Below are 15,426 nucleotides of genomic sequence, written 5' to 3'. Positions count from 1 at the left end.
TTTTTTTTTGCCTTCATACAAAGTTTCCGAGTCCGTAGTTCATCTGAGACCGATTTTGGGACAGACGGGTCGCAATAACCCCCACAATGGGTTTTAGGGGTTGCTATAGTAGATGGAATCCCTTTTTTTTTTTTTTTGGTGGAAAAACGACCCGGAAGATGCGTCGCGTGCATAGGGCTGGCGTGCTCCAATTGAACTCCTTGTAGAAAATAGCGCGACGGAACGCCCGAACCCGTATCTTCCGGGATGTTTTTACGGCAATTAGGAAGAAATGGATGGAATCGCCCTTCTCTCCATAATCTATCGATCCTGCATACGAATACTCCACCTGAAATCCGTACCACCTCAGATTCATGGGGTGATGCCTTTAAGTAGTAAATTTTTAGAGTAGTAGTAAGGTTGCTGTTGTAAAGTTGATGAGCTGTTGGTTGCAATGATAGTGTATTTTATAGTCAAACTGCTGTAGAAACGGCACCTCCAATATAACTGAAAAAGAAGTGGGCGTCAAAAACTTTGGTCAGAAGAAATTTTAGGGGAAAAAATTTCACCGTAACAACCCGTAGCGTCGTATCACTATGTAAGTACACTCCCCGAAGACCAGAAAGATTCCAAAAAATACAAAGAAGCTCTGATTATTCTATCCACATTTCAACAATAGCAATTTTTTTTGGCATAAGTCTATGCGTTTAGCATAAGTCCATTGTGCTAAAAGTGTTGTATAAAGTTACATTAGTTTAATGTTTTCAATAGCATTAACGGTGTTTCAAATTCGGACACGTGGATTTGCACAGATTTCGAAAATGCAGAAATATACGAATTCTGCATTCAGTAATGGAACAAATCGTTCACGATCAATGAAGAGGTGGAGTTGGTGGATCAGAACTGACAAAACCCCTGTGGACGTCTTTTTAAAAAGAAAACGCAGAAACACATATGAAAGTCGCTCTGCTGATTCTACTCCTCCTTGTTGTCGATGCGTTCTCGCTCAACAAAGTTTTAAAGTCTGACTTTTCTAAAACAGAGAGAATCGGTGAGTATGATCATTTACTACCAGAATTCACTAATAACGATTTGTTGGAGGGGTAGCAAAGTGTCTGAGGTAGGATGGTGGGTTCATGAGACACAACTGCTATCAATAAGTAAAAATTCCTAGGAAACCTCAGTTCTAAGGAAGTAAAGAAGACTGTTGGTATGAAAAAACATAAATTCTTTCTTATTCCACTTGGTGAGTGGACTGTGACATTAATTTTATTTTTTTCTGTTCACCGAAGAGTGTAATGTTATTCAAATTTTCAGGTATATTGCTGGTCGCCACTGGTAAGACCTCACCCTCTCGTCAAAATTGTTTTTTGTTTAGTTTGATGTCAATAAATTTTAGTGGCAGTTTTTTTTTAGCCTTTGGAATGAGTGTATGGGGAGCGACCAGAGGCTGATGTGAAATGGAACCGCTGTGGAAGACGGCTTAATCAAACTATTTAAGCAATAAAAATTTTTGAATATTTTTCATTAACCACCAATTGTTGCCACATTCAACCAAAGATCAGATGATTCATCGAACGCTACTTGAATACGCTTTTACACACCAAGTTTTACACACGAAAAATTCTATATGCAATGAAAATTGTACATTTAGAAAGGTTTCCTAAGGTAAGTGTATACAATCATATAACTGACTCCCTTTAAAAAATTGAAAAAAAAATTAAGAGAAAACTGAATTTTAACTGAACTCATCAAGGTTCCTCTGTTCTGGGGCCTGTGTAGTGTAGCGGTTAGAAGTTCCGCTTCCTGCGCAATCGATCGATCGAAGGTTCAAATCCGCCCCGGTGTTCACCAAGCGTTTCATCATCATTTCAAGTGAACCTGGTAACGCATCCCAAACGGATTGATTAACGACAGAAACTTTATCCTTTATCCTTACATCTTCCTTAAATCCAGAAACAGCCTTTGTAATTTCAGAAATTTGTGATAAATTCAAGTAGCTCCGAAAATTTGCACCTTATCTAGTGTATCATCAGCATGTTGGGCACAAATAACAGAAAATCAAATCTAAAGATAAGGGCATTACAAGAATTTTTGTGCAAAATAACATTTTAATCTACCTTTGACCAAGCTTTGGCTTCGTTTCATCTGTAGATAGATTGTTGAAACAGGCTTGTTTAAACAGTAAATTAATTAATATATTAATATAAATTACCTCCTTGTTCAACGCTTTTGAGTCTTTCTTGGTCTCTTCTTTTTTTATGTTCTTTATTGGTGACCATCTTTACCATGCATTTCTCTCCTTATTATCTTTTCCATTTGTTGCGCAGATCTTATATTAGTGATAAATACATAGTGATCGACATGTGTATCGATCGCATTTAGAACTCACCCGGGGAAGAAGAACGGCAGCGAAGAGAAGAACTATCATTTTGTTGTTGAGATATGTGATTATGCTCTCCTTTTATGTCAGTGAAATAAAGGTTAGGAGCAGAATATTGATTTTTTGATTATTAATATGTATACTGTGCTCCGAGACAACCTCTCCAAAAATTTATTCAGTCTCAATCCAAAACAGTCTTTAGAATCCTCAAAAGATGAAAAATTACTGATTTCTTAATTGCTTGAGTGATCCATGATGAGTTGTCCATAAAAATAGTTCAATTTCAAAATTTCGAGATTTTTTCAAACTGTCAGATGAAAATACGTAGGATCCCGCTCATGAACATAGGACCACTATTAGAAGCAGTTCGTTGGGGAGAGACCAGTGGGAAGAGATAATGACGTGCTTATTGAAAGTACTTGCTTCACCTATGGATTGTGATGTATTTATCATTTTCCTTTTAACCAAACCCTACAAACTTCGTAGACATCAACCATCTTTTTTACCTAAAATACTAGGAGATCAACCAACGCTACGCTGTGCACGTAACACGAATGTCCTGATCCCATTCATGAGAAAATTTGGACTGAAATTCGTGAATACAGCTCTTTTTTGGCACACGTTTTCAGGAAGGGTATCTCAATTATGAAGTCCCGATATCTCAATCAAAAGATGTAAACTGTGATAAACGTATGTGATCGGATCTCTCTATTTTAAGTAAGTTTGAAACACCCTTAAATTATATTGATCGGAACTTTACCATTGTCTTGCGCAGTAATGATCGATCTCTATGAGAATGTGATTACATATTCGACTTAAAATTAGCAACAAATGTGCACTACATATTCCATATAATTAATGCCACAATTTTTAACCGAACCTTTATGGAAAATTTCGATTCAGGCAGTGTTGCATGAAGGAGAGCCATGCGAGAACGCAGAGTTCAGTGAAAGGACTCAGCACGATTGATCAAATTAACATTGTTTCCAAACAAACTCAGGTAGGTGTCACGAGGGTACAAAGCGTCGCTATATCTTACCTTCGTCGACTTAAAGGCATCACTCCACGAATCTGAGGTGGTACGGATTGCAGGTGGAGTATTCATATACGGGACAGTAGATTATGGAGAGGAGGTGATTCCGTCCATTTCTTCCTAATTGCGGTAAAAGAACAGCGCGAAAGATACGGCTTCAGGCGTTCTGGCGCACCATTTTCTACAAGGAGTTCGACTGGAGCGGACCAGCCTTGTGCACGCTCCGCATCTTCCTGGCCGTTTTTTTACGGCAATTAGGAAGAAATGGACGGAATCACTCCCCTTTCCGTAATATAATATCCCGTATACGAATACTCGAACTGAAATCCACCGTACCACCTCAGTTTCGTGGGGTGATGCCTTTAAAGAAGGTGTTTAACTCAGTTGAGACGGAAGCGGTCATAGAAGTTCTGAACAGCCGAGCCGTCTCTGCTTAGGACATATCGAGAGTTGTAGATGGAACTTCAATATTTTACAAGAATGTCATCACTCACGCAAAGAGCAGAGTGGTACAATCTCGCTAAAAATTCACGACCACTCTCGAGAACTCAATGCGAAAGTTAAATGGGACTATGCAGGATTGAAAGTTGATAATTTACAGTTACATCATCCAGTCCGCTGATGACATCGTTCTAATAACATCTAAACATAATCCAAGTGGGACGAATGCTCACCAAATTCGACGGAATATGTGGATGCATCGGTCTTCAGCTGAATCTGCAAAAGTCTTATTGTTCATGCGAAAATAATGGGTCTCGTGAGCCATTAAGGCTCAACGGAACGAGCGTATCTGAATGCACCAGCTACGTTCACCTGAGTCTGGAAATAAACATGAAGAACAACCTTATCCGAGAAGATCAGGAAGAAACGAGACGCTTAGGGAGATCACAAAAGCATTTACGATGACGAAGAAGACTAGGAACACATAGCTCCGCGCTCACCTCTTCAGCACCACCCATCTTGCTGTCTTGACTTATGCGTCAGAAAATTGGTCACTTCGCAAACAAGAAGAACGCTGTTAGCGTCACCGAGCGTGCAATCAAAAGTGCAATCTAATAGTATCCCGCTTCACAGAAGTGAGGGACAGGATTCGAAGATCTTTTCTACAACAGCGATCGAAGACCAGAGATACCGTTTGCCAAAAAAAGCAAGATAAGATAGGCCGGATCTATGATGTGCTTCAACGGTAACCGTTGGAAAAGAGTCGTGAGTGAGTCGGTTCCACGCGATATTAAACGCACACCAGGAGGACTGTCGACCAAATGGTCACACTTCTTCACAAAGTCCTTCAAGGAAAATGTCGATGCTCTCCGTGTCCCACGTGAAAGGAGAAACCATTGGGCGACTGTAGCGCACGAGCGGGATAAGTGCAAAAATAAATGGTGCCCGCTCGACCAGATCGAAGAGCAACGGGAGTCAAGGCGATCAAGGTTTTATTATCTCTAGTCGCCAAAATAGCTAGTCGTTCCCACATTACTTCAATTTCAAGCGACAGAGCACGCATTATCGATGACCCTTAATGCAAAATACTGCGCTATAAGTGAGTTTAGGGAGGAGCAACATTACGATCTTTCCGATGATGTAACGCATACCTTTCGTTTATCTAAATATATTTGATAACTTTCTGATTCAACAATTGCTGAGTTTATCAGGTTCATTACCATTGATTAATTAGAAGAAAAATTCTTTCTTTTTCTGCATTATTGAACTAGCCAAAATGCGAATTAAATAATTTTGAAGTTACTTGCTGCGTTAACGACGTTTTACTTGTATGTACTTTCTTTTCACAGACAACACTCTCCCTACTTATTTATCCCTATTTATTTATTTATTTATTTATTTGCGAATCGATGTCTTTGGAAATTTTGAGAATCGCTAATAACGCAGCAATTTGTTCAAGATTTTGCATGTTACATTTTAAATAAGTCCTTCAAATTCTATTTATTTCCCATTTATTCGATATTTCGTTTAGCGTCGAAATTTGAGAACCTGATTGTCTTTATACTTCAAACATTTCGGATCCACATGTAACCTGGAACTTTTCGATAGATTTCATGGCATCTGTATTTTCTTTTGCGTTACGAAGAGTTTTGTCCACCTAAAAATAAATGTACATAAAATCTATGTAGAGACTATTTTAGGACAGTTGCTATAATTAATATGTTGTATTCGATTTACGTTGAAAAAAAGATAGCAGAAGAACCCGCTTACTACCGTACCTCTTGGCAAACTATTCCATGTTGTAGATCGAAAATACTGTATATTATGGAGAGTTTGTTGTTCTTCTCCTTCGCAATTCCTCCCACAATGAATCTGTTTTTGACAAGTCCGTTGTCTTTCGCAACTTTGGCCAACTTAAAGTGGCTTAAAGCTTATTTCGGATCTTTTTTTTATTCGACAGAGTACTTAACTTACTTACAATCACCATACATCTACAGCAAAACGCTCACCTGATCATCTATTTCCTTCTTATCCGTTTTAAGGGTTTTTTTGTTGAAATTCTTGTCGGTTATCACTTCCACCACCAAAACCTCTCGAGGCCCCAGGTCTGAAAGCATTTGGTATCCCAACAGTTGTGGATGTGAGAAAACTATCAAGAAACACCTGAATTGCCTCTCACGTTAGGACTGTTTGCTGGTTGACAAGCCTGAAAACTCTTACATTTTACCAAGTAAAATTTTCGGATGAATCACCATCTATAGTACCGATATAGTACTCCAGAATAGCACCCACTCGCAAAGAATCACATTGTATTATATTTTGTTTCTTTGAGGTACGCAGGAAACTTTAATCTTTGGCAAATTTTGGGTGGGAGGACTACCCCGAAACACTGCTATATGAAAGTGAGAAAAATCGTAAGTAGGGTACTAATGAGTGTCTGAATTTGTCTGAAATTATATTGTCCTTCGAAGAAAAGTGGATAGAAAAGCGGCCAAACTCATTAAAGGCAGCATGTCACGAATCTGACGTAATGAGGCAAACCGCTAGACAAGCTAGAAGTGAGGTTGTGGGCTGCGGGATGAAGGTTGCTTCCGCTCATCTCTCCCTGATCGTTGTAAAAAAAGCGGCGTCAAGGACTCCATTTTTCACGTGGATTTTAGTTGCAATGCACCACCGTTATACACGCTGCGCATTCAGCTGCGCAGCAGTCGAAATCCATTCAATTCTCCCGAATTGTCTATTCAAGTGAAACAAATGAGGGTAGGTTGCTGAGTGGACCAGAACATATACATAGAGGAGCTTTAACTTTAACGTTGCTCGTAGGAACTAAAACGGTTCCCACGCCGTTATTTAGGACGACTAGCGAGGGGTGAGCGGAACCACCTCTGATCCAGCAATCTATAACCCCATCTCTAGCTTCCTCCGCGGATTCGCTCACCACCACCAGATTCGTGGTATCCTGCCTCGAACCCATCATTCTTGCTGATGCTTTGCAGTCATCTTGGCGAAGACAAGGGATATTCTTTCTCCATTAGCCAAAGAAGCGGATATTGAAAGACGTCAAATTTACAAGGGGCATTCGTTATGTGCTATTAATAATGCAATTAAATGAACACCATCGTTACGCCAGTGGGTCTTGCAGCGGAGACAGGTGGAAGCCAATCCGTTTCAATCCACTCACGAACTGACAGCTGCTCTTGGCATGAGTCAAACTACATTGCGGTTAGTCAATCGGCAGGCCGTTAAATATTATAAAATAACAAATAAAAATATATTGAACGTTCTGTATGTACTTAATTGCATTCGTTCTGACAACTTTAAGGAACGGTGACTGATTGGCAAATCTCTACTCAGTAAAAAGAACAGCAGCCATCCGTATTTTTAACTTTGAAGGCATCACTCCACGAATCTGGGGTGATGCGGATTTTCGTTGGAATATTCGTATACGGGATCCCAGATTATTGAGAGAAGGGTGATTCCGATCATTTCTTTCTAATTGCCTTAGGAAACGGCCCTGAGGATAGCTTCGAGCGTTCCGGTGTGCTATTTTCTACAAGGAGTTCGATTGGAGCGCGCCAGCCTTGTGCACGCGCCGCATCTTCCGGACCGTTTTTTTACGGCAATTAGGAGGAAATGGACGTAATCACTCCCCTTCTCCATAATCCACTATCCCTTATAAGAATACTCCACCTGCAATCCGTACCACCTCAGATTCGTGGGGTGATGCCTTTAACCATGCTTTGAACGTACATATGTACCTGGGTAGACACGATGATTGTGCTGAAGATGATAGGAAGAAGCATTCCGATGATGAGCAACATAGTTGTCTACAGCTTAGCGTCTTTTATACAGTTTTCGAGCAAAGACGTACGTATTTTCGATTCATCACCGGATCATATGTCTTTAAATGGTAGTAATTTCATTTCGTTGGTTATTGGTAGCCAAAACAAATTTGATAAAAATTTTCATAATCAACAATAACTGCGATGACTTATGGAATGAATCATATTCCTTGAAAGAGACATTTTCGATCGGTATTCAAAATGTTACAGAATTCTCTAGGAAATTAATATACTGGAAACTATATCTTTTAAAAATTGATGAGTAACAATTTCGGGTGTTTTACAGTATTTAAAAAAATTTCTATCGTTTTGCAAATTTAAACATTAACTTCAAGCAATGTATTTAAACACTATGAATAATGATATTTAAATGCGTGCGAATCGACGTTATGCGAAGAACAGTAGATCAGTAGATCTTGTCTATATCATTCTTACACCATCAAAGCACCCTTTGACCGATGTCAAGTACGCTGACGTTATTGTTATATTTGCGGAGGGCAGTACGAAACTTCAATATATTGCCAACTTTCTATCGAAACTGGCTGCAGCCTATGGATTATGTATTCGCCCTGATAAATGCAAGCAGATGTGAATTTCTTCGAAACCTCGAACGGGAATCGGGGTGAACTGACAACCAATTGAACTCGTCGACGAGTTCCGTTACCTGTTCTGTATGCTGAAGAATAACGGCAGCTACGAGAAAGATATTCAGCAAAGATGCGCTAAGGCCACTTCTGCAATCGACCCCTATCACCAACGAAGTCAAGCTGCGAATCTACCTATCCGCAATTCACCGCAGCATGATGTACGGATCGAAGACTTGGGCAGCACATCTACGGTTATGGAAAGGTTTGGTTGCGCGGAACGAAAGCTGCTTGGGCGGCTGCTTGCCTACTTTTGGCCTAGGATATGCTGCAATGAAGACCTTTACGCAGAAATTGATGTGGTATACCGGCGAATGACACGTGGAAGATATCAACATCTTGAAGCGCCATCGAAAGTGGCTAAAGTAAATTGGCTGCGCTTCTTTGGTCATATATTAAGGAGACCGGCAGATCGCCTTGTCCAACGAATTCTGAAGAGTTCGTCGGGTTCGAGCTGGAAGAAGCCACCTGGCCGAAAACGGAAGTTCTGGACTGAGGTGGTGAAAGAGGACCTGAGGACACTCGGCGTGGATAGGCACTTCGGGCAAGACGTGAGGTATCGCAGAATATGGAATAGCGACGAATGGATTGATTCTGTGCAAACTCTCGCAGAAGATCGAGAAGGTTGGGCAGAGCTGTGTTCAAGAACGGCACACCTCGGCGAAGACGCAGGCAATCGCGTCAGCTGATGACATAAGCCCTCCGATCAAGTAGTAGGTGAGTATTAAGTAGTGAGTTTGCCTACCGTTGGGATGCTTTCTGTAGATGATAAGGCACTCGAGAGAATAAATCACTAATGGATTTTCCGAGTCTCCGACGAAGGCGAAAACGACGAAGCGTTAGCTGCTAATATATATCAATACCAATCTTGGCCACACCTCAAACAAGTCAATAAATAAGTAAGTAATATGAGAATACATATGACTACGGAGTGTAGTAAAGTACGATACATATTTATAATAAATCAAGGATTACTTTAGTCATACTTCGACAATCGGCGTTAGTCATAGCCCCTAGAGGACTTTCGTGGAAATTCTAAGCACGTTCCAATGAAGATCAGGAAAAGTCTCGCATCATTGTTGTCATTCATTCAAAAAGAAGATAAACAAGGCAAAAGGATAAAATATAAAATGTTTGGAATTAATTTCCTTTTCTTTCCTTGGACTTTTTCGGCATCCACTAAACGCATTCACTTCAATTTAGAATCATTTGACGTTAGCGAATGCGTGTCTAACATTTCCAATGACTTCCAAAGGTTTGCCGACGTATCAAGCCAGTGTTCCATTCCGCCCGGACAACAGGGGTACCAACTTATCGACCTCAGAAGGATGAAAGGTTTGGCTGGTTTTAGAGTAGTTTCGAACGATCAGTCTTTCGTGCAGTCACAGCTGGACCTCTTACTGACTGCGCTACACTTGTGCCCATTTCTTCAGATAGAAAATGGATTCATGCACTAGTTACCTTTTAGACTGTCAAGTATCTCTTAGTAAACCTTCTAAAACGTTTATATGCAGTCTGATAGGAAAAAAAGAACTACATTTTGAAAATGACGCAAAGTGCCGCTGTGAATTATGAATGCCCGCTTCTGATACATAATTACGTAGTTGGAAAAATTTTCTCAATCATTTTTATCAATTCTATTACATTCGTTCTACAACATCTTGAGAGTCGTAAGCCGTGCGGCAAAATTAGGAACGTATTCCATGTCGGCGGATATACGAATACATCCGGAAACAAATCCACGAAAGACAACTGAAATTAGAAATTTCCGATAAGACGCTTAGAAAAGTACGGGTTTATTCTTTAAAAAGAAGACGGACAAAAAAATTGAGTTTATCTACTTAAACTACGTTTTATTCCGAATGGTACAACACTATAGAACTCTTAAAATTCATAGTAACTTTATTTCTTCGGCTGAATTGAATTGAACCGATTAAAATGTTTTGATCTCCTGCTTGTCTGAACATTTCACATCGGTGATGAAATTCATTATACTTTCCTCGTTTCGAATAATTTGATGCACCTGAAAATTTGTTCATGTTCCTCGTAGAGAATTTTTCTCTCTCTGTCGTAGGGATATTTGTCTTCTAGGGCAAAAAAAAAATTTTGAGAATATCTAGCGGCGAGATAAATAGGCATTTTTTAAACGCGGTTTTAAATGAACCATTTTGATTGGAAAGATTTCTAGATTAAAAACCATCCACACCGGTTTCTTTAATAATATTTATTATTAATTAATTAATATTTAATGCTCAATTCGATAAATTCCCGACAATAATAGAACAGATTTCACATTTCTAGGACCTATAGTACTTTAAAGGCATCACCCCACGAATCCGAAGTGGTGCAGATTTCAGGTGGAGTATTCGTATATGGGATGGGAGATTATGGAGAGGGGGGTGATTCCGTCCATTTCTTCCTAATTGCCGTAAAAAATGGCCCGGAAGATGCGGCGCCGCACAAGGCTGGCGCGCTCCAGTCGAACTCCTTGTAGAAAATAGTGCGCCAGAACGCCTGAAGCCGTATCTTTCGGGCCGTTTTTTACGGCAATTAGGAAGAAATGGACGGAATCACCCCCTCTCCATATTCTAATAACCCGTATAAGAATACTTCACCTGAAATTCGTACCACCTCAGATTTGTGGAGTGATGCCTTTAAGAATGTTCAGGGTCTCAGAGGTGGTGTGAGAAATTGTCTAACGGGGAAAAAAACCTTCTTACCGTACCTTTCCACAGTCAACACCCAATACAGTGTAAACGATAGCGAACTTCCCGTTTTCCTCTGTTACATTCTCCCTAACAACGTTTGCTTCAGCATACTCATCCAGCTAAAAAAAAACAAGGCACAGATTTTTGCTGGTAATTTTATGCCAATTTCAAGCTGCCTACCTTAGTTCTCAGAGACCTTAACTTCTGTAAATTTGTTTTCTTTGTTGTCGGGTCGTAGTTTAGATTAAAGACCACCGTCACCTCTGAGTGTTTCACTTCACGTCTTCTTCTTCTTGGAGTAGTTCTAGGCGTTGCTGTAGAATTTCCCGAACTAACTCCTTGGTTAGTAGATTCGGTAGTATTTTCACGAGTATTGTCTCGATTATCTTTGCCGAAGTCAGGATTAACGGGTACTTGGGACTGCTTAGGGATGGGACGGTTTGCTGGTACAGGTTGAACCGTCAGCAGCGCGGGGTCAACTGATGAAGCGCATCCCTTAGAAGATTAACAATTATTTTTTTGTAAACCATCTAGAATTTTCGGAACGTACCTGCGTCAGGTTAAGGAAGGAAGCAAGGAGCACGAGAAGAAACAGCATTTGTGCCAGTAGATGAGTGTCATGTCGATTCAAAGCCACAAGCATTTTTATACATAGTTGCTCAGTAAACTTGCAACTAGTAATGTCTTATTCATTGTATAGTTGCCATCCCATGCGACATTCCAACGACTAATATCGTCTGATTTTTCTCTCTTTTTTTGCACAAAAAAGAGCTGTAGTGATTTTATTTTGATGTAGTAGACAAAACATTGTCGAAAAAAAAAACTGTGACTAATGATCTTGTGATTTTCCAGCGTTATGATTCACATTTCTTGTGGAAGTAAGAGGAATTCAACATCTAAGGACAATAAACTGTAGCTGTGAACAGTTTTCTTAAAGCATGGCTACGAGGATTCAGGATGGGACCTTTATCAGTCTGACGTTTCGGCTTTTTCCCCCTTTTCGGAGGCTTTCTTCCTGATCGCCGTAAAGAACGGCCCGAAAGATACGGCTTCGGCGCCACACAATGCTGGCGCGCCCCAATCGAACTTGTTGTAGAAAATAGCGCGCCGGAACGCTCGGAGTCGTATCTTCCGGGGCCGTTTTTTACGACAATTAGGAAGAAATGGGCGGAACCACCCCTCTCTCCATAATCTACGAATCTCATATGCGAATAATCCACCGGAAATCCGTACCACTTCAGATTCGTGGGGTGATGCCTTTAACATCACCCTTGTCGTTATTATTTTGAAGATTGCTCAAAGTAGTGAAAACGGAACGGTCTTATACATTGAACCAGTCCTACATAGTGTTCCACCAGATTTAGTAGGTAGCACGCCCTTATCGCTTACTCAGGCTACCAATGGATGAGTGTTGTTGTCTAGGAACGATACAGCTGTTGACTCTATGCAAAACAACGCAGTTATTAGTCAAAGAACGGCACAAATGGGAAGAACTCATTCCTTATCGGCAAGTGTTCGCTACTATTAGTCATTAAAGGGGTTCTTTCAAGAATCCATAAGCCCTACAATGTATTCGTTGCATATATTTCTGTTTCTTGGGCCAGTACAACGCATTTCACAATGTAGTCGTTTCGTTTATCCAGGCTTTCGATGTGGTATTATCGACCAGAGCTCAAGAATTCTCACCCCAAGATTTCTACCGGTTCAATTAGTGTAAGTAGCATTGCACGTCAAGCTCCCAATCTCACATATCACCCACATTTGTGCGCAGTTGCCAATTTTTCCGTAAGTACATAACGTCTGGATAGGTGTAGTGTAGCGGTTAGAGGTTCCGCTGCCTGCACTATCGCACGGAGGTTCGAATCCGCCCCAGTGCTCACCAGGTCTTTCCCTAAGGGGTCGACAAATTGGTACTACGCTTGTCTCGTCTGGATGAGAGGTCGGAGTGATACGATTACTCTTGTGTTCCTATCTTCCCAGACACGTCTGGTACCAATTCATCGACCCCGGAAGGGTGAGACGCTTGGTGGGGACTGGGGGAGTTTCGAACAACGACCGTGCATTCGTAGTCGAACCTCTTGTTGACTCCGATCTCCCTCCTCGTCCCCTCCTCCCCCACCTCTTCTGTAGAAATGGGTGGGATCCCGCTTATTTCTTCCTAATCGCTGTAAAAAACGGCCCGGAAGATGCGGAGTCGAGCGTTCCGTGGCGCTATTTTCTACAACGAGTTCGATTAGAGCGCGCCAGCCTTGTGCATACGCCACTTCTTCCAGGCCGTTTTTTTACGATAATTAGGAAGAAATGGACGGAATCACCTTCTCCCCATCCAATCAACGACCCCGCGTAGGCATAACCCACCGGAAACTCGTATTACCCCTGGGCCCACGTATCAGTAAAAAACTGAAGAGATCAATTATGCTCTATGAACATTCGTTGTGGTCGTTGATAAGAAATCAGTTCCATAACGATAAAATCACGGTAAACAGCAACAACAAAACATTAAAAAGGGGTTATTCCGTAATAAAACTGATGAAAAACAGTACCTATCTGAGGAATTTGTTATTTCTCCACAGTTCACAGTAGAGGAATGCGCTGGAGCTAACGCCGGACATATTAGAGCCCTAGTGTTTGAACTGTAGCACACTATAATTGACGTAGTATAATTATAACTACAGTTAGTGGATGAAAAACCATTTGTTAGCTTGGCATCCGGAAAGTTTATCACAATTAAACTTTCGGCTATTTTATAGGACTTAAAGGCAACACCCCACGAATCTGAGGTGGTACGGATTTCAGGTTCGTATACGAGATTGTAGACTATGGAGAGGTGTCCATTTCCGTTCATTTCTTGCTAATTGGCGAAAAAACGGCCCGGAAGATGCGCACGACTTTCGCGCTCCAATCGAACTCGTTGTGGAAAATAGCGCGCCGGAACGCTCGAAGCCGTATCTTCGGGCCGTTTTTTACGGCAATTAGGAGGAAATGGACGGAATCATCCCCTCTCCTTAATCTACTATCCCGTATACGAATACTCCACCGGAAATCCGTACCACTTCAGATTCGTGGGGTGATGCCTTTAAAAAATGTTCCTTTTTGAAAAGTGTAAAAAAAAATTGAGAAGTTCCATAAGTAACAGAAGTTTCTCATAGAGAACAGAAATCTTTCAAGAAGTCTGAAGTGTTTTGAGCTATTCTGATCGGAAAAAGGTGTAGGAAAGATTCTTTTCTGTTGATTTTATAATCCATGATTTCTATAAAAGAGAAAATACGAGAAATTCCTGGATGATTCTGATAAAAGAGAATGAGTGGTGTGAATAAAACATGCACTGTACATAGCTAAGCGGTATTTCTTAGGTATTTCGACGATTTGTCTACTATTTTATGTTTTCTATTCCATTCATTATTTTTTTGTATTAAAAGGAATTTTTTTTTTCTTTTTGGAAAAACTTCTTGGAATCGCTCGAACATATGCTCTAATCCGAAATCACTCCAGGATACTGTTGTGTTGAACTAATAAGTCAAATAGAACTGCTGATAACGCACCGTCTGTAAAGACAGCCGACAGATTTATTTCTTCCGGCTAATGCTAAGAATAGCACGACCTCGACACTTTTCTCTCGTACTCGAATCAACGCGGCGTTAATTGAAAGACAACGTCGCGTCGTGATCTCTGGACATGTGATGTAAGCAGCCGGAAATTCTTGCGCTCGAATGTGATCGGATGGAAATCACAGGTGATTGTCAAATTTCATGGAAAAATCCTCTCGTGTCATGTGAAAAAAAATGGTCAGTTCGTTCACGGATCAAAAACTCATTTCGTTCTATTCCTTACTCAATGCGATATCTACAAACACCTACATCATAATCGTTTCTAGGGGACCCTGGGACCCTAATTGATATGTACTGTTACGGTCTATACAATAAATATTACAGTCAAACACCACAATACTGTGTATTTGTAGCTGCTTCCCTGTGTGTGTGCTCACGTCATCGTTTCCGGTTTCCGTTTCCCGGCGAACTGCAAATAGAGGATTTTTTCGAATGAGGAACGAAAAAGAAAATAACAACGATGACAAATATTACTGTAACATCCGCTGCAAGACAATGAATCATTCCAAGACAATTAATTTAACGAATCAAATAATAATAGAGCGCTCTGTGCACGGTTCTACTGTAAGTACCAGATGACAGATTCATCAGGGTTCTGCGTCTCTGTCCTTGATATATAAGCCATAACCAAGCGATAGCGGTTATCTCTCCGCTAAGTTTCGAAGTGGGCGATCTGACCTGTGGTTACGGTAGGACGCATATGGTAGTGTGGTACTTTTCTTTACTGCCTTTATTCGTTTCTTTCTCACATTTTACTTCTTTTTACCATCCGTATGGTTGCATATGTC

At 40.7% G+C, this 15,426-nt stretch overlaps 4 protein-coding genes across 5 annotated transcripts; 2 read left to right on the top strand and 2 right to left on the bottom strand.

The window, feature by feature from the left end:
* Nucleotides 1-933: 933 nt before the first annotated feature.
* On the top strand, nucleotides 934-1,433 carry RB195_012069 (uncharacterized protein; the record flags this gene model as incomplete). The annotated part of the gene is made up of 4 exons (XM_064193749.1): nucleotides 934-1,030; nucleotides 1,154-1,225; nucleotides 1,297-1,317; nucleotides 1,396-1,433. 4 exons carry the CDS (start codon nucleotides 934-936, stop codon nucleotides 1,431-1,433), a joined length of 228 nt encoding a protein of 75 aa, XP_064051332.1.
* A 3,961-nt stretch (nucleotides 1,434-5,394) lies between these two features.
* RB195_012068 (uncharacterized protein) lies at nucleotides 5,395-7,657 on the bottom strand (the record flags this gene model as incomplete). 2 transcript variants are annotated; one of them, XM_064193747.1, is made up of 5 exons in its annotated part: nucleotides 5,395-5,493; nucleotides 5,615-5,749; nucleotides 5,846-5,943; nucleotides 6,000-6,042; nucleotides 7,595-7,657. In XM_064193747.1, 5 exons carry the CDS (start codon nucleotides 7,655-7,657, stop codon nucleotides 5,395-5,397), a joined length of 438 nt encoding a protein of 145 aa, XP_064051330.1. The 2 variants fall into 2 exon arrangements, with proteins under 2 accessions (XP_064051330.1, XP_064051331.1); XM_064193748.1 differs by having other exon boundaries at nucleotides 7,595-7,639.
* Nucleotides 7,658-8,351: 694 nt separating this feature from the next.
* On the top strand, nucleotides 8,352-9,011 carry RB195_012067 (uncharacterized protein; the record flags this gene model as incomplete). The annotated part of the gene is made up of 1 exon (XM_064193746.1): nucleotides 8,352-9,011. The coding sequence occupies one exon, from the start codon at nucleotides 8,352-8,354 to the stop codon at nucleotides 9,009-9,011; it is 660 nt and encodes a 219-aa protein (XP_064051329.1).
* A 1,244-nt stretch (nucleotides 9,012-10,255) lies between these two features.
* On the bottom strand, nucleotides 10,256-11,673 carry RB195_012066 (uncharacterized protein; the record flags this gene model as incomplete). The annotated part of the gene is made up of 4 exons (XM_064193745.1): nucleotides 10,256-10,345; nucleotides 11,048-11,149; nucleotides 11,211-11,525; nucleotides 11,581-11,673. 4 exons carry the CDS (start codon nucleotides 11,671-11,673, stop codon nucleotides 10,256-10,258), a joined length of 600 nt encoding a protein of 199 aa, XP_064051328.1.
* Nucleotides 11,674-15,426: the final 3,753 nt, after the last annotated feature.

The sequence above is a fragment of the Necator americanus genome, chromosome III, assembly GCF_031761385.1.
Source record: "Necator americanus strain Aroian chromosome III, whole genome shotgun sequence".
In the NCBI taxonomy this organism is placed as follows: domain Eukaryota; kingdom Metazoa; phylum Nematoda; class Chromadorea; order Rhabditida; family Ancylostomatidae; genus Necator; species Necator americanus.
This window is presented reverse-complemented; position numbering and strand designations above follow the sequence as displayed.